Genomic DNA, 23,512 nt, shown 5'->3' on the forward strand with positions numbered 1-23,512 from the left:
AGTTTAACCGGCTATGCGCACAACTGTGCAAAGCCGTGCAAACGCGGATTTTAAACAGGGAACTTCAAAAGAGCTAGAAATGGTCCAAAACAACCAATTACTACAGATCTTGTGCTGAGGTCACTTCCTACAGGGACATGTAGGCTGCTCAAGGCTACCCACTCCCACTGGTGAACAAAGAAACTTCCTTCTATCCAAGTAAGGTAATGGACAACACAGGAACTACACCACAGCCCAGAATACAGCAGAGCCTGTAAACTGGTCTAAACTAGTCGAGGAGAGGCGGGAAAACAAGGATTATTTTTTTGTTTTTAGATAGAAACACACAGAAAATGCAGAAACAATAATAAATCAGTTACACAGGCTAGCACACTTTAGTGGGCAGCCTCAACAGTTAAATTAAACAATCAAACAAACTTTCGATCAAATTCGACTAAAATGTAACTTTAAGTACATATATTAAATAATGCAGCAAACAGCTAAAAAAACAGTTTAAGCTTGTTTAGGGTAAGCTAGAGAAGGTATTTCAAGTAAAAAAACAGCAAAGATACTTAAATCCAGAAAGTAGTCGCTTTTCTGAGTTCTCTGTAGCTAGGACCACTCTGCAGGACCACGAGGAGCTTGTCTGAGTAGTATAGCCAGAAAAAAACGCCCAGAGGCGGATTTTAAACAGGGAACTTCAAAAGAGCTAGAAATGGTCCAAAACAACCAATTACTACAGCTCTTGTGCTGAGGTCACTTCCTACAGGGACAGGTAGGCTGCTCAAGGCTCCCCACTCCCACTGGTGAGCAAAGAAACTTCCTTCTATCCAAGTAAGGTAATGGACAACACAGGAACTACACCACAGCCCAGAATACAGCAAAGCCTGTAAACTGGTCTAAACTAGTCGAGGAGAGGCGGGAAAACAAGGATTTGTTTTTGTTTTTAGATAGAAACACACAGAAAATGCAGAAACAGTAATAAATCAGTTACACAGGCTAGCACACTTTAGTGGGCGGCCTCAACAGTTAAATTAAACAAACAAACTTTTGATCACATTCGACTAAAATGTAACTTTAAGTGCAGATATTAAATAATGCAGCAAACAGCTAAAAAACAGTTTAAGCTTGTTTAGGGTAAGCTAGAGAAGGTATTTCAAGTAAAAAAAACAGCAAAGATACTTAAATCCAGAAAGTAGTCACTTTTCTGAGTTCTCTGTAGCTAGGACCACTCTGCAGGACCACGAGGAGCTTGTCTGAGTAGTATAGCCAGAAAAAAATGCCCAGAGGCGGATTTTAAACAGGGAACTTCAAAAGAGCTAGAAATGGTCCAAAACAACCAATTACTTGCCTAATAGCACACAGACAGGGTATCAATTTACACCACTGACAACCTGAGTTCAAGTGTGGACTTGGGCTGCTATGAGGGTTGGGTGGTGGGAGGATAAGAAGAAGCAGTTGATGGTTATCTCTCCTATACTGGGAGGGGGTGTTGAGAGTACTTTTTGGAAGTGTGACCTCTGCTGGAAACCAGGAACCTTGCAGCTTATCTCAGGATAAAAACAGGAGAGGTGGTGATGATATCCTGATGCCATTCTAGTTACTCCTACAGCCAGGGACCATGAGCAATGGCTGAATGTATAATGACTCCTAGCTCCATGCTTCCCCTCCCTATAGGATCCCTGAATCCCTGGGGCTAACACTGAGTTGCCATTGTATTGACTTCCCAAGGAGTCAGAAGGCCCACCTGGTAAAGGATTATGTACAGGCTAACTGGAAAGGAGCCACCAAAGGATTCAGAGTTAGATGAGTATTGAAACTGATGGGGGCAGCAGGAGTTAGCATGTGGATTCTCTGTTAAGAAATATAGTATTGCTCCTCTTAAATGAGAATCATTCAGAGCTGTCAGAAGTTGTAATGGGTTGTGCCCTTTGTATAAGATGCACCTTTGTTGGAATGTTTTACACTTAACAATGTTTCATTATTTTCAGATTTTCTCAGGACTTTTGGTAAATCTTCCAAGCATCATGGACTGGTTGTCATGGCTACAGTATCTTAGTATTCCTCAATATGCCCTCACAGTAAGTACTTTATTTTTTCTTCATCATGTTAAAATGAAAGCAAACATACACTGAAAACATCCCCCATGACACAGCGGTTTAGTGAACCACTCATGACCTTTGTAAAAATATTAAATGTTGAAAAGGTGATTTAACATATATTTATCTGGAACATCCAGACACTATTTTTGTTAGAAAAAACAGAGTGTTTTTAATGGGCTTTTCATGCAAAATACAATGGAAAGAAGATTCTATGTCTGAAGCCAAGTGTATATTCTTTACCAGCAGAAGCTTGTCTTTATTGGCTATTTGACTATATGTGAATAGATAAACAGAGATAAATTTCCAACACTCAGATTGTGATGATATATTTGACTATTAACATGTTAAAACCTTGATCTCAAGTTAGAGACTAGGACTTTACAGAAATTAATGTTTTTTTCTGTAGTTCAGCTTCATTCATCTTTTATCTATGCAGTCTCACTTTATAAATGCAATGTTGCTGCCTTCTTTTTTCCATATCATCCAGAAGTCAGCTGCTTAGTTCACTACTTATTTATTATTTTTTGTTAATTGGGTGGGTGGGTGGGTGGGTGGGTGGACTAGTACAGGACCTTTTTCAGTCAGTTTCTGAGCCACATGACTAAGACAAACATTAGAAACAAACAGTATTTTGATCAAATGGCAACATTACAATAAAAGCAGAATATCTTAATAGGGATTACACAAAATAAAACTGTAAAAAACATGAGAGATTAGACATAAAAATAAAACTGTAAAAAGCATGATAAATATATATTGAAGCAAGACTGTATACAAGTTTATATAGGCAATTAACTCATTCACTCAGGAGCAGCTCAGAAAAAGCTGCCTGCTTAATTCCACCATAGGAAGAACAGTGCAGCCTGAGCTCATTTTCAGAAAATCTATGTGTAATACTATACAGAAAACAAATGTTCATAACGCTTTAACTATAAGAGCTACACTAAAAATGTAAACGCGAAAGTTGTTCAGCAGACACTGACCTTTCCAACAGTGTAAATGTTGATAGTGCATATCAAAGTCATTATTAAATATTTGGCAAGGAATGCTGATATTGTGCAAATTTTTTACCTTTTTGGAAAAGCAAAGCACAATATCTTGGTCTATGTACCATGCAGACCCATACAATGTGAATTTCATTTCTTAGTATGAATGACTGCTTTAAAATGATACCTTAACCATTACTCTGTGACGCTCCTTTCATGAGATATTCACAGAAATATGATTAATATATTATTTATCATAATTGATAAATAAACAAAGCATAATATCTCATCACCTGTAACAGACAGAGCCCACATATCAGTGTAGACGTTGTGCATCTGAATGTCAGCTTCAAAATGACGCATCATTTGTGTGATTACCATGCTCCCTCGCAAAGATATGGGCATAATAATGAGAAGTATTGTAAATGTATAATTTTCATATTCATACAAGACTAAACAAACTGATATCTGTACGTGTGTACAGTGCACAGACACAGTTATTTTACCATGTTGTAAGGAGTAACACTGTCTTCAAAATGAGGTATTACTTCACACAATGAGATTCTCCCTTGCAAAGTTATTTACCAAAATATGAAAAAAATCATAATTTCCATAACCTAAGTCCGAAACAAACTTTGATATCTGCCTATGAGTACAACATACAGGCACCATTCTTTTACCATGTTAGAACTATAAATAATCTTTTCAAAATGATGTATTACTTAGCACATTCAGATGCTCCCTTGCAAAGTTATTTACCAAGATATGAAAAAAAAATCATAATTTCCATAACCTAAGTCCCAAACAAACTTTGATATCTGCACATGTGTCAAACATACAGGCACAATTATTTTACCATGCTGGAACCAGCAATACTGTCTTCAAAATGAGATATTACTTGGCACATTCAGATGCTCCCTTGCAAAGTTATTTACCAAGATATGAAAAAAATCATAATTTCCATAACCTAAGTCCCAAACAAACTTTGATATCTGCATGTGTCAAACATACAGGCACAATTCTTTTATCATGTTAGAACCAGCAATACTGTCTTTAAAATGAGATATTACTTGGCACATTCAGATGCTCCCTTGCAAAGTTATTTACCAAAATGTGAAGAAAATAATAATTTCCATAACCTAAGTCCAAAACAAACTTTGATATCTGCACGTGTCAAACATACAGGCACAATTCTTTTACCATGTTGGAACCAGCAATACTGTCTTCAAAATGAGATATTACTTGGCACATTCAGATGCTCCCTTGCAAAGTTATTTATCAAAATATGAAAAAAAATCATAATTTCCATAATCTAAGTCCCAAACAAACTTTGATATCTGCACATGTGTCAAACATACAGGCACAATTCTTTTACGATGTTGGAACCAGCAATACTGTCTTCAAAATGAGATATTACTTGGCATATTCAGATGCTCCCTTGCAAAGTTATTTATCAAAATGTGAAAAAAATCATAATTTCCATAATCTAAGTCCCAAACAAACTTTGATATCTGCACATGTGTCAAACATACAGGCACAATTATTTTACCATGTTGGAACCAGCAATACTGTCTTCACAATGATATATTACTTGGCACATTCAGATGCTCCATTGCAAAGTTATTTACCAAAATATGAAAAATATCATAATTTCCATAACCTAAGTCCCAAATAAACTTTGATATCTGCACATGTGCACAACATACAGGCACAATTCTTTTACTATGTTGGAACCAGCAATACTGTCTTCAAAATGAGTTATTACTTGGCACACTGACATGCTCCCTTACAAAGTTATTTACCAAAATATGAAAAAATCATAATTCTGTAAATGTCTGGCCTTGTGAGCTGCCCATTGACTGTTAGCTGTTTTCCATCTCTGTTTTCCATATCTGTCAAGGAATTATATCAGACCACACAAAATTACACACAATGACTGACAAAAGGGCACACATAAAGAGAAAAAAACAGGGTAAGGACCACCGCTTCACTAATATGCCAAAGACAGGCATGGGGCTCCAAAAGTTGGTTATTTGGAGTGTCCCATAGCTGTGTTGGCTGCCCACTCAGACAGCTGATACCACTACAGTCAAATGACCTCCTTCAGTCTGCTTTTCCTATGCCTTTTCTATTTACATGTGTCCATTCAACAATGGACCTAAGGGATCAAGCTCTGTAGTAATAAGCCCTTCCTCTCACCTAACCCTACACATGCCTGATAAAAACAGAATATAAAAAGAAGTATTGCAGGATGGTTACTGTGTGTGAGAAGGTCAAAAATCTCAACCGTCCAGATGAAGCTGCATAGTTTTGGTCTGTTTATCAGAACAATTTGTGCTTTTCTGGCAAATCAGAGGATGTAAGGCACTAAATAATAACATATATATTCATATCCATCATACAGTCTACCGCAAATCCTTTTCTTCTAGCAACTTTCTCATGTAAAAGCAAAAAATTGGAAATGTAGCCCTGTCATAACTCTCAAGTGTCCAGATTTTTCCTTTACAAAATGACAGAAAGAAAGTGGAGTGGGGGGAGGTGGATTGCAATTGCTCCAAGTGGAGAAAAAAGCAAATCTGACTTGTGCATTCATGAATGTGATAATGACTTCTACTTATGTGAATAACAGTGACAGCTGCTGACAGTTTTGCCTGAAAAGTCATAATGTCATAATTACTCACTGCTATATTGTAACTGCAGTGTGCTAATGACGTGCAAAGTTATGCATGCTCATACACAGGTGCTAATTGCCTGTTGAGTAGGCATTTATTATAATACCTTCTGCAGTTGTTATGTAACACAGAGTCATTATCATCTGTTAGGAGAAGAATGTCCTTAGGGTGGAATATAAGAATGATCTGTAGCAATGTATGCCAGTCTGTTGGAGAGACATATCTATCTCAGAGAATTCTCACTCTCTGGAACAGACACCCACCCCCATGTATGTGAAACAGTCCCTCCCAAACCCTATTTAAGTGTAACTTGGATCAGTGGATAGGAAACTGGCAGTCAATAAATGATGTCCTAACTGCCAATCCCCCCTGTATAAATGTCTGAAATACATTTGGGTTGCACAGTTAGGCTAGAATAAAATCACTGTAAGTGGTCTTAGGGTTTTCTCTAAGTGAAGTTAATTGTTTTCTAGCCACTAACAAAACAAAGTTGCAGTTTTGTGCATTTCCTACACTGGTAACTCCTTCAATGATGTGTGCTCAGATATTTAGTAATCATATGAATGCTGTAAATCAGTACAGTGGTCTAACAATTAAAGCATGCAGTTACGACTAGGGCTTTGTTTCAAAATGAAGTCCTTCCTGCCCTCCTCTAAAACAAACTGAACCATGTTATAATACTATCACAAACATTTTATTCCCCAGCTCTACTTACTAGCATAGCTAAATACTCTTTCACAAACCTTAAATTAAGAAAAAATAACAGTCACATTTCCTCTGGATGAAATAACACAGATCAATATAGCCTTCAGTAATTTAATATAATTGAATCTTACAAATTTTTGCACTACATGCATCTAAGCATTGAAAAGGCCAAAGCAACAAATAAAAAAACTGAGAGCCGATAAAAAAGGTTTCTTCATCTTTCAACTCACGGAAATAAAACGTGGAAGAAAACATAATAATGCACAAGTACAGCAACTTGGAAATAAAGCCTTCCTGATGGGGCTCATACGGCAATGCAAACTATTAGAATAAAGCACAAACCATTCATAAAGTAAATAAAGGTTCATAAAAGCATATGATGGTTGGCTAAGGCAACTCAGATCATACATCAATGCACTACCGTTTATGCTGCTAGACTAGACATAATATAAAATAACTTACTCCGAGTCTGTACAGATAATCCAAAATAGACTAGAAAACTTTGTTCTCCACCAATGCTTTTCATTAGCGCCCTACCACCGCCTTCCAAGAGAGAAGTACAGCATGCATAATAAATGTGCATCGATAAAGCTTTAATAAAAAAAAAAAAAAAAAAAAAAATTGCACTATCAAACAATAATAAAAATGAGACATGTCTCATGCATGGCACTTATTAATTTTTCAAATGCAGCAACCCATCATCTTAAAAAGGGCAGAAGAACTCCCCCATCATACACCAGTACTGGCATGTACGCACCAGCATGCATTCAGTAGTAATAGTTTATACACAGGAGTGTAAAAAATCTCAACACGCCACCACCTATACAAAAAGCTACAACCCATGGAGAGTTTATATAGTGTACGCTATGGGATCTTCAAGAGCAACCTTGATGACTGGATGGAAAACCACAAACTTATCCCAGGGGTTCCACCTGTGTCCCTCACTGACAGGGCTGACAGGTGCTGACCGAGATTTCTTTTTTGGGATAAACTCTTGGCTGGGTTTCTAAGGGTCCCACGGCCATTAGCCGAGTAACCTCCTATGATCCTATGTCTAGTTCTCTTGGTCTTTTTTATTAGGCTGTCCTTCCAAGAAATCCTTGGCTCTGTGTAGGAAATCCAGACTTCAGTACCAAACTCTTTGACCTCCTCTCTGACTAAAATAGTGGATATTCCACCTTCCCCTTCAGAAATGAGCAAAAGGTCTTTCTCTAAACATGCCCCAGGTCTGAGATCCAAGAAGACACCCACATAAGAATGGTTCTGATGGCTGTACCTCATTCCTCAGATAAGCTGGCCTCCAAATAGGCACTGCCAAATGTAAAAGTGAGGACTGTGGAAGTGTAGGTGTCTGATTTGGGGGCTGAAAAGGTACCTCAGCTAAATTAGCACCCTCAGACCCAATGGAAACATTAGGCACCTACATAATATTTGTTATGTCCCTTTCCAGTTTTTTCCATTGTTTTCCTCTTCTGCCCCCCCCCTTTCTAAAATGAAACAATCTGGTCAACACCATACTGTATCAGTCTAATGCATCAAGTGTCTAACTTCAGGTGCTTGTGAAGGAGATGTAGGGAGATGTAGACTAATCTGAAAATTCCCGGGGCTGAAGCCTTAGCAGAAATTGCAGTGACTTGCAGTAGACATAATCCTGACAGCAGTAGGGATGATCGCTATCTGCAGCTGACACTCATTCATTCATTGGGTGCAAACAGGCTGCCTGATCTATGGGAGGGCTGATAATTGTCAGGCACAGGGGGAGAAAGAAGAGCAAAAAATAAAATCTAAATGATGACTTCCAAATAATGTCAAACAGCTCTCTGATGGCCTCCTCTTGATGTACCCTTTGCACAGTAATGTAATTACACACACACACAGTTCATTCACTCCTTCACCAATCGCTCTCTCATACACACACGCAGGCACATCTACATTCATACACACACTCTACATTCATTCATTTACCGATCGCTCTCTCATACACACACGCAGGCACTTCTACATTCATACACACACTCTGCATTAATTCATTTACCGATTGCTCTCTCATACACACACGCAGGCACTTTTACATTCATACACACACTCTGCATTCATTCATTTACCGATCGCTCTCTCATACACACACGCAGGCACTTCTACATTCATACACACACTTTGCATTCATCATTTACCGATCGCTCTCTCATACATACATGCAGGCACATCTACATTCATACACACACTCTACATTCATTCATTTGCCGATCGCTCTCTCATACACACACGCAGGCACTTCTACATTCATACACACACTCTGCATTCATTAATTTACCGATCGCTCTCTCATACACACATGCAGGCACTTCTACATTCATACACACACTCTGCATTCATCATTTACCGATCGCTCTCTCATACACACACGCAGGCACTTCTACATTCATACACACACTCTGCATTCATTCATTTACCGATCGCTCTCTCATACACACACTCAGGCACTTCTACATTCATACACACACTCTGCATTCATCATTTACCGATCGCTCTCTCATACACACACGCAGGCACTTCTACATTCATACACACACTCTGCATTCATCATTTACCGATCGCTCTCTCATACACACACGCAGGCACTTCTACATTCATACACACACTCTGCATTCATTCATTTACCGATCACTCTCTCATACACACACGCAGGCACATCTACATTCATACACACACTCTGCATTCATTCATTTACCACGGTCACACCGATGCTATAAAACAGTTTTGACCCAGCACTGAATGTGGAAATCAGTGAATAAAGTGTCTCTCTACTCTCACGCTCATTTTTTCCGTGATTTTGCAAGTTTAATAAAATGATATCAAAACTGCCAACACCCAAGTTCTGAATACATTTAATTATTATAAAAAGCAGCAGATTGCCACATACATATGACATACATACGATGTCACACAATGACAAGAAGTAAAGAAAGAAAGCTTAGGTCTGGGGGTGGAGTAGTTTGGCAAGCGGCAGCTTGGATTGCAAGAATCCAATTGGCTGTCACCACTTGCTTCACGGAAAACATACAGAATCGGCTTGCAGATGCACAGTGCATGGCAAGCCGATTTTCTCCAAAATGTTAAATACAAACATGATGTTACTCCACCATGAAAACAAAAAAGTTCAGGTACTTTTTAAAATTAATTTCTAACAGTGGAGCTAAAAAGGGACTGTGAATTTACCGGTGCTTGTGGAAGGCACTCAGGTGAAACAGCTTACATTTTCAAGCGCCTCACAGAGCGCTCGGGTGTAAGCACTAAGGCGCCCTGAGAAGTTACTCGGGGTTAATGCAAACAAAATAGCAGTAAATATAATGTGTTACTTTACAGGGTAGACTAAGTAGGTAATGAAAAACACTGAGATTAAAGACTGAAGAAAAATTAACTTACATCTCTGAAACATTTCTGTAGATATATTTTTGCAATATATAAGATTTTCATTCATTTTTGAAGAGCAAAACCTTTCAAGGGGAGAGTATTCCATGTTGATGGATTAAGTTTGTGAAAGAATATTTCATGAATGAATTTACCCCTTTCATCACTGTAGTGTGATCTCGGAGTTGGTATATATAACTTGCAGAAGATGTGGGTGCTACAGTGGGGCTTGCCCCCCCCCCCAACAAAAACATGATTTTTTTTTATTTCAAGTTGTCCAAAACTCGATCATATGGTCTTGACTGAGTTTCCGAAAACATGGTAAAGTCGTATAAACCCATACACACATATATATGTGTGTGCGTGTGTCTATATCTATATGTGTGCATATATATGCATATATATATATATATGTATATATATATATATATATATATATATATATATATATATATGTATATATGATGGATGTATGACCACCCATCAAAAGTTCACCATATAAAACGGCAGGTGATTGTCAACTGACTGAAAAAAAAATTTAAAACAACCCCCTGCAGCACTATACCCTCTGCTAATATTATATACCAACTCTGTGACACAGTATAGTAGGGAAATGGCACATTTTCCATTCCTACTGTATTGCGATCTTAGACTGACAAAAAAGGGTACATGCGATCAACTGATTTTTAATCAGCTGTATCAGCTTTTAGTCTCTTTGTCAAGTGGTACTTTCGACTAGATGTTCTTTGTGTTTCACTGTTGCAGTCAACACGCTGGGGTTATCCTGTCAGGGGTAGCCCTCAGTTGGCCCGAATACCAGAGGCTTAGTATTTCTGCGTTGGTTGCTGTCGCTCCAGGACTGACATCAGGTCTTCACTGGTATAAGAACAGGCAGCTGACGCCATTACATCAGTCTTTCTTGCCAAGCAGCCCGAAGCAGAAGCAGTTCACGAGTGCCGGTCAGCCGCTACCTGAGTTTTTGTTTCCGAAATTGAAGTTGAAGTCTTCTAAAGCTAAGTACCCCATTGGGTATCTTTTTTCTTGCTCTAACCGATGTCAGAAAAAGTTAACAATTTTCTCACCTGTGGAAAGCAAATACCACACCAAGATTTCCATTCTTACTGCATCACCTGTTTAGGCCCAGACCACGATGTGCCTCACAGCTGGTTTTGTGCTTTGTTCAACGCCAGTACTATACGTTGTCGGGCCCTTATCATAGCTAAATACTTTCATTCTCAATCTCCATATTCTGAAATGGCTTCGGTAAGCCATTTGGACAGGGATTCCTGAGATGGGGACAGATGGGGTAAAAAAGTATACACCTCTGCAACTCATGCCATTAGAGCATTAAATTGTCGGTTCTACATGCTGAAATACCAGCAACATACTATGAAACTTATTAAACAAAAATTATCTAGCTTTAGCTTTGGTGTGAGAGAATAGTGCTTTCCCTGCAGTGTTGTTAACCCTAGAGATACATCGAAGTAATTTGTCAATAGAACGGAGAGGACAATTTGCTATGTAGTGAGTGAGTAGTTGACTTGGTGCTGGGGTTTTATGAGGATATCCGAGAATATTGTAGGCGATGACTAGCTGGTGGTATCTGAGTAGTTGAGGAAGTTCTAGCCATTGTAGCTCCCTTAGAGCTTGACAGTGATGGGTTCTGAAGATGGAGTTGTTAGCAAACTTGGCAATTTTATTATAACATGACAAGTATTACTGATGTGATTAAATAATTTTTTTAATCAAAAGATGATCACCTTTCAGTCTTATGTTTAAAAATTTTTAATCAAAATATAATCACCTCATAGTCTTCTATTTGTAAGTATGTAACTAGTCCAAATGTTTTATCCTACAACATTACTTCAGTCTGTATGCAATAGAATCCAAGTACTTTACATGGAAGTTAACATTTTAATAGGTTTAAGGCCGTGAGCTGCTAATGACATCTGTAATTTGGATTATCACTAGGGCTGTGGTCAGAAAGTCCATCTATGTGGCACATCTCATTACCAAGGGTTTTGCATCCAGGAAGAAAGAGGTCATCATCTCTCTCTACTCTTCCCTCGTTAGACCAATTATCGAGTAAAATACCCCATTTGGCATGTACCTCACTAAACATCTGCAACAGCTGGAAAGGCCACAAAAGTACCTCACGAAGAGGATCCTAGGCCTTAAACACATGCCCTACATGGACAGACTCAAAAAACTCCAGCTTTTCTCTGCGTCATATCATCTATTAAGTGACGATCTCTGCTTGACTTACAAAGCCAAGTCTGACCCAGCCCTGTTAAAAATATTACAGCTAAAGAAATCCTAATCCCTTCACACCACACGCTCTAGGGACCTCAACCTCATTATCACAATCAACAGAACATCCTGGAGGGACAAGTTCATAACCCAGAGACTGCCCCTGCTCTGGAATAGACTTCTCATACATCTCAAGCAGAGCACCTCACTGGCCGTCTTCAAGAGAAATCTTGATGAGTGGATGGGAAATAGAAAGTTCACCCCAGGATCACTCCAGTGGCTCTACTTGATAGAGACACTGGGAACTAACGGCGGCATGATGTCAGGGCACTTCTATGGGGTAGGCTTGTATAGGCTCCAGGGCCGTTGGCCTAGTACACACCTATGAACTTATGAACCTATTAATTTATAAGTCTCCACTTCCACAATATTACTTTGAGTGAGTCAGTTAACTGAAGAGAACCCAAGGCTTACCCTAAAAAGAGGCAACTGTGCCCAGCAGTCTTATCTGGTTAACAAGCAGATATAATGTAGACCTACTCAAATTCATAAACCTGTGCTAACATTGTAGTGTGTTGCTGCAGAAGATGTACATAAAGGGTTGTGTTTTTTTTTTTTTTTTTTTGTGCTGTACAATTTTTAAGTTCTGTAAATTTTCCTGGGATGTATGTGACACTGACTGTAATTTTTACAGGCTTTACAGGTAAACGAGTTAACTGGTTTGAAATTCAACTGTGATCCTTCAGATACAACATCTAGTCCTAACAATTCCAGTTCTTCAGCAAGGTATTTATATTGTTTTGCATTTTTCTGGCATACTTGTAAGAACAAAGTATATTGTAGATTTTGTTCTATTCTACGCAAAGTATAGATATTGTTAAAGCGACATTTGTGTATTCCAGTAGTTATCATTATTCTTGAGCAAAAATGTGTTTATTTACATACACTACTCATACTGTTATATGATTAACAATGTACATCTTGGTCACATCCACATGTTGGCAGTCTCCTGACAAAGTCCATCAGGAGTCTTGTAGCTCAGTGTAGTCTCTCAGAAAGGTGAACCATTTTCTCATATTCTGTCCTGTGACCTTAGCTTATTAATTTTTTGTATTTATCTTTTCTTATGTATTTACTGTATACTAGATAGGTGGTTTCATACCACTGGATGCACCACTGCTTGAAGCACTGAAAAAACATAAAGAAAGTCAATACCTTCAGAACAAGGTACACAACACCTTTCTTTTTTAAGGAAAATGCCTGTGTCCTCCATTTCAGTTCCTCATCGTTAAAGTCCAAGTAATTCACATGCTTTTTGGTTAGTTCTCAGTGTGCCTGTGGATTGATGTACATGCATGTGCTAGCAGCACTTTTGTTTTCCAGGGTGGCATTAATGCATTGGTGTGTCCGAGCAGTAGGGCTCTGCTAAACCTTACAGTAAATGAGCATTTGGGCTTGGTTATGCTTAATGATATTACTGGTGGGCTAGCTCAGCGACAGTATTGTGAGTCTCTTTGATCACACATTAAAAAGACAAGCTGATCTCATAACTGTGGCATATGCTTGTACATTTGATGTTGTACTACATCGGTCATTATGCCACTTGCGAAAGCAGCCATAATGGCTGCAAATAAACTGCACTGTGGAGTGAAAAGTAACACAAACACTTCCTTTCCACATGCTGTACTCCTCCACTCCCATCCAGTACCAAGCAGTCAATAATAGGAAACTGACAGCCACATTAAAGCTGATACTAAAAGTATATAATTTCACCATTCCCACTATTTTACAATAGCCATCAGTATATGTATAGGACTATAACCACAACTTCAGTTTTAAAGTGCACAAAGAATATGTGTGCCATAAAAAAGCCCTTTACATCTACCCACTGAGCTGTCCCATACATTTCACCCTAGACTTTAAAAGTAATATTGTTGTGCTGATTTCCCCAAACACCAGCTAAGTGTTATCAGAACAGCTAACCAATAGGTGCTACTGAGGAGGATGCAGCTGCATTTGTGAAGTAATGTGCACAAAGCGTATGTCCACTGCATAAGTAAACAGTAAAGAAAAAAAACTCCTAAGTTATTTATTATGCTTCCCCATCATCTGCATTTTTCTTTAGTCTACTATGCACATATGGATTACCTAAATGGCATGTCTTAGTTCCCATTCCACAGATGCATATATTTTACCTTTTAAGTAAAAAAAAATGACTCATTGTCATTTCTCACCTTCCTCTTCAGAGCCACCTAATTGCAATCCTTACGTATGTTATGCAAACCTGCAAGATAGCATCTTGCTTGCAGTAAAGACCATGGTCCTCTGCAGCTGGCTGCTTGCTGACAAATTTGTAACTTATTATTTCTATTTCCTATGGGATGTGCAACAAAGGACCATAATTTCATCAGTTGAAAATTTTCAGCTCAAGTTTTTAATGTAGTATGTGTATGCACATGCATGTGCCCCCCCCCCCCAATTATGAATTATGCCACTAACATTGTGCAGCAGTGTTATAAAATTCTATTTTGGACTGTAAATCAGAAGTTTAGACAAAACTGTACAGTGACACTTCAGAATTCCATGACATACATCCCTATGGCGAGTACTCTGAAAGGTTTCCTGCAGAATATTGCAAACTGACTCTTCCTTTATTACGGTGAACATGTCTTCATATCTTCTCTAAAGTTCAATGTTTTTAAACCAACTTTGAACAGAACCATCTCTGGGATCCTATCTCATGGAGAACTGCACAATTTATTGCATATTTCTATCCTGAGGGATGATTTCAGGTAGGAAATTTTATGTTGCAGAGTAAATACAAATTATTTTGAATTTTTAAGTCTGAATTGTAAACTAACACTTGACTTCTCAGTGATGCATGGGGGTAAGTATTCTGAATGTTTTGCCACAAAACATACCACTATTATGAGTCTTTTTTAATTTGGTGAACATTCCTAAGAACTTTACTAAAGTTTAATATTTTACACCAAATTTGAAAACTTTGTTTTGCAAACACTGTAATTTAAGTAGTTCAAAATGTTGCCCCTAACCACTGAAATCTGTGTTCTTCTTTCCTTATACTTTTACCAAAGTTCAACATTTTTACACTAGTTTATTTCTGAGACTCATTGTCATGAAAAAATATGCTCTTCTTGCACGTCTGAACTAGAAGGTGATTTCAGTGAGGAAATGTCATATCACACTGACATAAAATCATTTAAAGATGAAACTGCACAACGACATCTCACATTTCACGTTGCAGATTCATGAGTATTCAAAAAATGTTGCCCCAAAATTTTACTATAGTCCTTAAGAGTCTGCATTTTATTTGATGAAAATTCTTTTATAACTTTACTAAGTTCAATATTTTACATGGGATTTGCCAATTTGCATCTAAACACACACACACACACACACACACACACACACACACACACACACACACGCATGCACGCACGCACACACACACACACACACACACACACACACACACACACACACACACGCACACACACACACACACATGCACACACAAACACACATGCGCACGTGCAAACACACACATATATGCACATATTGGAATACGTGTGAATGTACTTTCTTTTGGCCTAGCCTGTAACAAAAGGGGCCCCCTGGAGTTACTCCACCTATTTAAGAAATTATAAAATAAAACAATCTGATTTTTGTCCCAGATGTTATTAACAACTAATGTTGTTAACTTATTAATGACGAGTGGGGTGAAATCATTGTGAGAAGGTGACTTTATTGGATATCCTGCTTGTTGCTTCACTTGAGTCTCCAGTAAGATCAGGTACCAAGGTGCCTCCACAGGGGTGGAGGAAGAACCATGAATGTCACTCGTGTATGCACCTCAGAGGGACTCTGTGTGATAATTTGAACAGAATCATGTGAAAGTGTTAGTGGCCATTATAAAATGTGCTCATCTATTTCTTGACCAAATTAGAGGCTGGAAATGAGAATATAGGAAACTGGTTAAAATGGGGGAGGGAAACAGAGGTTAGAGTATAAGCTGAAAACCTAAGGAATGAGCAGGAGGGAGGTGGAGAAGGTAGAGTAAAACTCCACCATTCACCAGGCAATAAAAAGAGAGGGTCATGGCCAGTGGTCTGGCAGGTGCCAGGATTCACCACATTACACAAGCACTCAAGTCTCTGCACCACATGTACAAATATATGTCATAGTTACTGTAAACATGGGTGTAAATGACTTGAAATGTACCTCCCTGGACTGCTTGAAGAAGAGAAAGAGCGAGAGAGAGAGGGAGAGAGATGGTACAGACCTAACCTTGAGTAGTACGATGGTACAGGATGAGCAAAACCTAACTGACTTCAGCAAACTGGCTTGGATTCTGGTGTCATTCTAATGGGGTGTAATGTGTATCAGCCTGGGAAGAGATGCTAGATAATCCAAACTGCTTTGCCAGGGATAACCTACACCCCTCCCCCAGGGCTTCCATATACTGTTTATATCCTTGTCTACCAAGATATTGCCTTTTTAGGCAAGGTGAGTACTCTAAAGCTTCCAGCATAACTAAACAAATCAGGACAACATTATGGTATTGTTCTTCAGTGCTAGGAGCCTTAACAATAAAGCTCATCACCCTAAAAGCACTGCTTACCTTGGAAGACATAGATATTTGAATTGTCACAGAGACCTGGTTCAAGGTGAGTGAAAGCACTCCAGCAGTAAGGGGCGTCAATGCCTATCATTCACATGGCCCAACAGAAGCAGAAGTAAGCATTAAAGGTGGTAGTGTCTCTATATTCTTAAACAAATCTCACCTCCAGACTCATTTGACAAAATGATGACTTGTAATTGCTTCACATCCAACTTTCTATAAACAAATCCATTTATTACAGCATAGCTGACTTCAGGACCCTCCGTGCCATCCTCAGCCCACACTTCCTACCTACCAAGTATGGAGTCCTTATGTATTAAGCCAAACACCATTCTTCTAGGAGACTTCTACTATTCCACCATCAGCTGGGAGACTTATACATCCTAAAACATGCATGCCAAGAGAGCTCTGAACTTCATAACTACAGACCCCATCCTTGGGTCAGTTAGTCCATACCCTAACTGGGAGGGATAAAATCTTGTACTTGGCCCTTACCAATAAGGAAGAGTTTGCTCGCCTCTTACTGTAACCTCCTCCATGGTCAAATCAGACTACAAGTCCATCACATTCACCTTATGACTTAAGCCAGAACACCTCCAATCCCTCAGTATTCAGAGACAATGTGAATGCATGACCTGGACCTGTCCAGCAGACTGAATACTAAACTGAGGAATTACCTGACTAAATTCTAAAGCCCTTTCCATTTCAACAGTCCCACTGCTCATGGGGGATCCTTTATTGACAAATTCTTTGCACTTGTTAGTAGTTGCATAGATGCATCTATCTGCTTTAGATATAAATAAAACACCAAATTCAAAATAAACTCTTATGGTGAAACCATAATATAAACAGGCTAATTAATAAAAGAAAAAAAAACTAATGCACATAAAAATAAGTTTAACTCTCAAGAAGCCAAAAATGCTTTTGCTAAACTATAGAAGGAACTCTGGATCCTGATCAAGTTAACCAAAGACAGATTATTAGTAAAAGGAGCCACCTAGTTGAAAGATAACCACAAAGCCTTCTTTATCTTTGTTAGAAACCCCATAACCAATGCCCAGCACTGCACAGAGTTAACAGTAAATGATATCAGATACTTGAACTCAGAGGAAGTAGCCAATCTACTGGCCAACAGATTGAGGTTTAACTTCAGTTCCCTATCCTCTCCAGTGTTCCCAGATCTGCCCCCCTTCCCCAGTCTCCCATGAACAAATTCTCAAGGCACTGTCTAAGGCCAAAAAAAAATACTACATCTTGGGGTCAGTTAATATTCTGGGCTGCCTCTGGCTAACCTGAATCATGAGTTGTCAGACACCCTACACAGGCTATTCAGCATTACCCTCAAAACAGGCTTTGTGTGTGGGATGAATGAAAGATAGCAACACTCATTCACGTATGCAATACTGGGGCTGCAGTGGACCCAGGTAATTACAAACCCATAAGCCTGTCCATTCTCATCTGTAGGCCTGTGGAACTAATATATAAGGATAAAAGTGACCTACAGACTCTTGACCCTACATAGTTTGGATTTGTCTAGGGCAGGTCTTCTCTACTTAACTTGGTTGACTTTTTTGAAAAAAATCACTGCGGTAATGGACAAGGGTACATCACTGCACACTGCCTGTCCACATCTGGCAAATGTGTTCAACACCATCATACACTCAGGCATTACAGATAAATTCTTCCAGTTAAATGTTAACCCCTATGTAACTTTTTTGCAAATTGGTTCAGATATAGAACAGGGTGGCTCTACCTCTTAAAAAAGGCCTATCACTTGTGGAGTGTCCCAGGGTTCAGTCCTTGGGCCATTTTTATTTGGAATTTATTTCTTGGAGGTCACTGCTAATGTAAAAGGATTGTGGCTTTCTGCAAACTTGGTGCCATCATAAATGTCCCAGAGGGCACCAGGATCTTACAGTAGGGCCTGTCCCAAACAAATATTTGGTGCCAAAACCATGGACTGAAACTAAATGCCAAGTAATGCATAACTGTATCCTTTAGCAAGCATGAATCCCTTTGTAACTATCACACTGACAACACCCTACTGAAAATTGATCCTATAGCTAGAGATCTGGGTACCTTTGTTGAAAATAAACTGTCCTTTGATTGCCATATATCCACTATTAAAAGATGTCCCTTCCCATTGCATAGCTCATATCTAAGGGTATAGCATCCAGATTCAAAGGTGTAATAGTTCCGCTGTACTCATTAGGCCAGTCACAGAAGAAATAGCCCTTTCAGTAAGTACTTGTCCAAACACTTGTCAGAGCTGGAATGACTACACCACTTTCTCACTAAAAAAAAAACAAAAAAAAAAAACAAAGAGGACCTAAATCATTAAAACAATGCCTTGTCTCTCTTCTCAGTGACTAACAAACTGCTGAGAAGTGACCTTTGCCTCATGTATAGAGCCTCAACAGACTGTATTGTGTTAGACCTGTTACACATTGCAAGTCTGATGATATCAGAAATGCCTGCTCAAGAGACCTCATTAACAGAACATGCGGAGGGATTTGTATGTATCACAGGGAATACTACTTCTGTGGAACTATTTTCATTGCCACATAAAGCAGAATATTTTTCTGCTCTATTCAAATGTAACTTAGATGAATAGATGAGTAACTGCAAATTCACCCCTGGTTTAGCACAAGTGGCCCTCATCGAAAGGAGAAACATGCAGTTACTCCAATGTGTACTTGTTCAGCCCATCTTTGGGGATTCATATTGCAAAGTATAAGGGCTAATAATTATCAGAATGCAGGATTGCACTTCTAAAGAGTCTTACAGATCAGTAGTCTGTTATGCATCTATGAGCCTGTATTTTTTTTGTGGGTCATGTACCCATTTTTTATATATATATATATATATATGAAGACAAGGTAAGTTAGGGAAGGAAATAAGGAAAGTAAAGAGGAGGAAGGTTAGAGGGTTACGGTAGGGGTAGGTAGCAGAGACAAACAAACATAACAGACAGATATGACTGACAGGAGATGTGCTGATTCAATGAGGGAGGGAGGGAAGGGGAGATCAGTGGAGAAGGAGGCATTATACAGACATAAGGAAGATAATGGTGATGGGGAGGATTAGACAACTAACTGGAACGGGCATGGGCACAAAAGGGAAGGTAACACTAGGAAGGGGGATAGGCTGGAATTGCACAGCTGCCATCCCTGCCAGCTGTGATCCATTGTGAGCTTACTTGCAACTCTGGTCTCCCTCACCATTGGCCCTGGTTCAGACAAATGAGATATGATGGGGCAGGAATTGAACTCTAGGTCATTAAGCTCCTCCACAGTGTCTGTAAGTTGCCAATGGGTGACAAAGCAGTCCACTTTACTTGCACTGCTAACAGCAGGTACAAGAACACCAATGCCCAGTGCAGGTGTGGCCGGAGTACCTGCTGCAGGTATTGTACCTGGTGTGGAGGTGACTGTGGCAGCCTGGGCTGCAGATACTGTGAGTGCTGCTGGTGTTGATGTTGGCACTTTTGGAGGGCCTGACAGGCCTTACTGGATGGGTATGTGCAAGTGTAGATGCTGCTGTGCATAACTGTAAAATAAATGTAAAGAAGTAAAATAATAAAATAAATGTATACAGTACAAAGGACAGCAAGAAAGAGGGTGGGGGAGAGAGAAGTACAGATACAGTGAAAAAATGCAGCTCATATTTAGGTTTCCTATTATAATGTCACAGATACAGTACTGAAAACAAAATACACCTATGCTAAATTACTAATAATGGACTAATAACACAATTGTGGGATAGAATTAACCCCACAGCCATTATCAGATGCACTCCAAAAGGCAAAGTCGTAATGCATTGAGTTACTTGTACAGTTCGCATGAAGCCTCCTGTCAAGCACATAGTAAGCGTGTATGTGACAGTAATGTTCAGATACAAAGAAAAAGTGCAGATGTTTATATATATATCTGTGTGTGTGTGTGTGTGTGTGTGTGTGTGTGTGTGTGTGTGTGTGTGTGTGTGTGGTTCGCTTACAATTTTGTAGGTACTTTACTCAGAATTACACCAAACACACCCCCTAAATTACTAGTGATGGCACATTAAGCAATTGAGGAGAGAATCAAACCCACAATCACATGTAGTCCAAAAAGCAGTGTTAATCTTTTGAGCTAATTGTACAATCTGACAGTGAAAAAATACAGCTCATACATATTTTTCTCCTACAGCATTGTTGGTACTGAATCAAAAGTGTAACAGTCACCCACATTAGATTACAAGTAATGTCACAATAGGCAACCAAGGGGAGAGGGGAGGGTGAATCAAGCTCACAGCTATCAAGACATGTAGTGTAAAAGTCAGAGCCTTACTATGTTGAGCTACTTGTACATTTCCACTAATGCCTACATGTACATTTGCACCAATGCCTACATGTACATTTCCACTAGTGCCTACTTCTACATTTCCACTAATGCCTACATGTACATTTCCACTAATGCCTTCATGCACACACATAGTAACAGCAACAAACAGTCATGCTGCTGTCTTTGAACTGTGGACTGTAGCATAGAAGTGTCTGTAGTGAGTAAAACCTGCACTTGTTAGACTACAGCTATAGTACCTGAACAGGCCATTGACATTTAAACCTGTACTGTTTAAAGCGGGTGCACTCACCCCAGCACTCCCTAACGCACTCTGTCCTACTCCTCCTGTGTGGATGCTCACTCTCTATAATAGTATTTGGGGCTGCAAAGAAAGAAGGAGCAGTGTGTAAAATATGAGGATGGCACACAGTAGCTGGTTGTATGTATTTAGGCAAGATAAGGGTTACTTACAGTACGTTGGGGGTGCTGCAGCTCTAACCTTAGCCACCCACTGGCCAAGGAGATTGAGATGTCATCTTCCTACACAGGAAACCAGTTTGCATGTGTCACTGCCTGTGCCAAACTACTCCAAGCTTTATTCTTTTAATGAGGACCTTCATAGCTCTCCGTAACATCCTGTGACTGTGCTCCCTGTGTAGGAAGTATAGGAAGATTTTTCTTTCTTACATACACCATTTTTGTGCCCTAAAAGGAGCACCAGTTTCTCCCTCTGTAGACATGTTTCTCTATGTGACAAATCAGAGAGAAAAATAACAGATACTTTTCATGCATACTGTTTGTCTGATGTGCCAACTGACATTCCATGTCAGGCAGCTCATTTATGCATAATTACTGTATGACAATGTGTGAATATTGCACTTTGAGGTGTAAAACATGGTAGTTGTGTATCTACTTATATGCTATGAATAAAGCATGCATTATAGGGACTCCATTTTCTTTAGGTTAGATTTGGAATTAAAGATATACCCTACGGAACCATATGGTGCATGACAATGTGTAGAATTTAAAGCAGAGTGTGACCAGTCAGTATGATGCAGAAATTATCAATTCACAAACAGCAGTGAGTTGAGTCCTCATTTGTATAATAACAGTGTGCAGGAAGCCTTATTTGTGTGATATAAGCATGGGGGAAGGCACTACGGTGCTACGGAAGAATTCAGAGACCAGCAGAATCGAAGTCTGTGACAGATGAATCTTATGGTTATTTCTTAAAAGGTGCTGAATCTTAACTTCTAAAAGATAGTGCTACTTTTTCACATGTTAATAGGTGAATGCTAGGCTAACTGCCCTGGATGACCATTTTAAGCCTACCCAATAACATGAGGTCAGAATCAAACCCCATACCTTGTGTCTATGAGGTGAAAATCTCAGCCATTAGGCCAAACCCAGCTTCAGTTTTTAATCTATTGGTACTGTTAGCCACTGCCTTACTTATCTACGTAATGAACTAGCTTTGACTTTACTTTTATGGGTTATTGGATGGTTGTAGTGAGAGAGGTACTACATGGTTAATGCAGTTGTACTGAAGGACTGCTAAGCCTAACATACCCATCACCAAATACTCAGAGCACATGTAAATACATTCAAGCCAGTCTTGAACTGACATGTCACCTTGGCTGAGAATGTCAATGCTGGTGTAGTCTGGGGGACTTTTGTCCAATAATGTTATGTGCCTGATATTAAATAAAATGATCAGATAGACAAGTATGACAGTTGGGCATACCAGTAGCATAGTATATATATATATATATATATATATATATATATATCTATATATCTATATATATATATATATATATATATATATATATATATATATATATGTCTGTATCTATATGGGTTCACTTTATAATTTCTAAATACTGAAATACCAAATTTCAGTATTTCAAAATCATAAAGTCGAAAACTGAAAATTGTGAAAGTGCATAATCACGAATTTGAATATCTCAAATTCGCGATTATGGCTTACGGTACGTGACGTGCAGTGTTGGGAGTGTATTGTGTATGGATGTAGGTGCAATTGAAGGTAAGTGAGTGTTTTGTAAGGGTTATGTGTGGGAGTTTGAGTGTGTCTGAATGTGTGGATGTATGTATATGTATGATGTTTGTGTGTGTGCGAGTTACTGTGAAATGTGTGGGTGTGTGTTTCCTTTTTGTGTCTGTGCAATCGTGGAGTTAGTATATATAAGTAGGGGGGTGTGGGGGGTACAACCCCCCCACATGGGGAGTGCAGGGGGCTTGCCCCCCCTGCTTACATGTAGTGTAGGTTTGTTTGTTTGTGTTTTTGTGTTTGTGTGTGTTTTGTTTGTTGTAGTGTGGGTTGGACGATGTATGTGTTGTGTGGTATATGGTTTGTTTGTGTTCATGATTGTGTGCTTCGCGATTGTGTGCTGTCGGGATTATGGGTGTTCGACTTTATGAT

At 39.1% G+C, this 23,512-nt stretch overlaps 1 protein-coding gene across 2 annotated transcripts in view; it reads left to right on the forward strand.

Moving 5' to 3' along the window:
* ABCG2 (ATP binding cassette subfamily G member 2 (Junior blood group)) overlaps positions 1-23,512 on the forward strand; it is an 897,562-nt gene that overhangs the window by 822,349 nt on the left and 51,701 nt on the right. For both annotated transcript variants that reach the window (XM_044061359.1, XM_044061358.1), the window contains 2 exons: positions 1,971-2,060; positions 12,800-12,891. In XM_044061359.1, the coding sequence (XP_043917294.1) occupies positions 1,971-2,060; positions 12,800-12,891 (182 nt within the window). The remainder of the gene's footprint in view (positions 1-1,970; positions 2,061-12,799; positions 12,892-23,512) is intronic.

Source organism: Protopterus annectens, chromosome 2.part0, assembly GCF_019279795.1.
Source record: "Protopterus annectens isolate FY-2018-M chromosome 2.part0, PAN1.0, whole genome shotgun sequence".
NCBI lineage: Eukaryota > Metazoa > Chordata > Ceratodontiformes > Protopteridae > Protopterus > Protopterus annectens.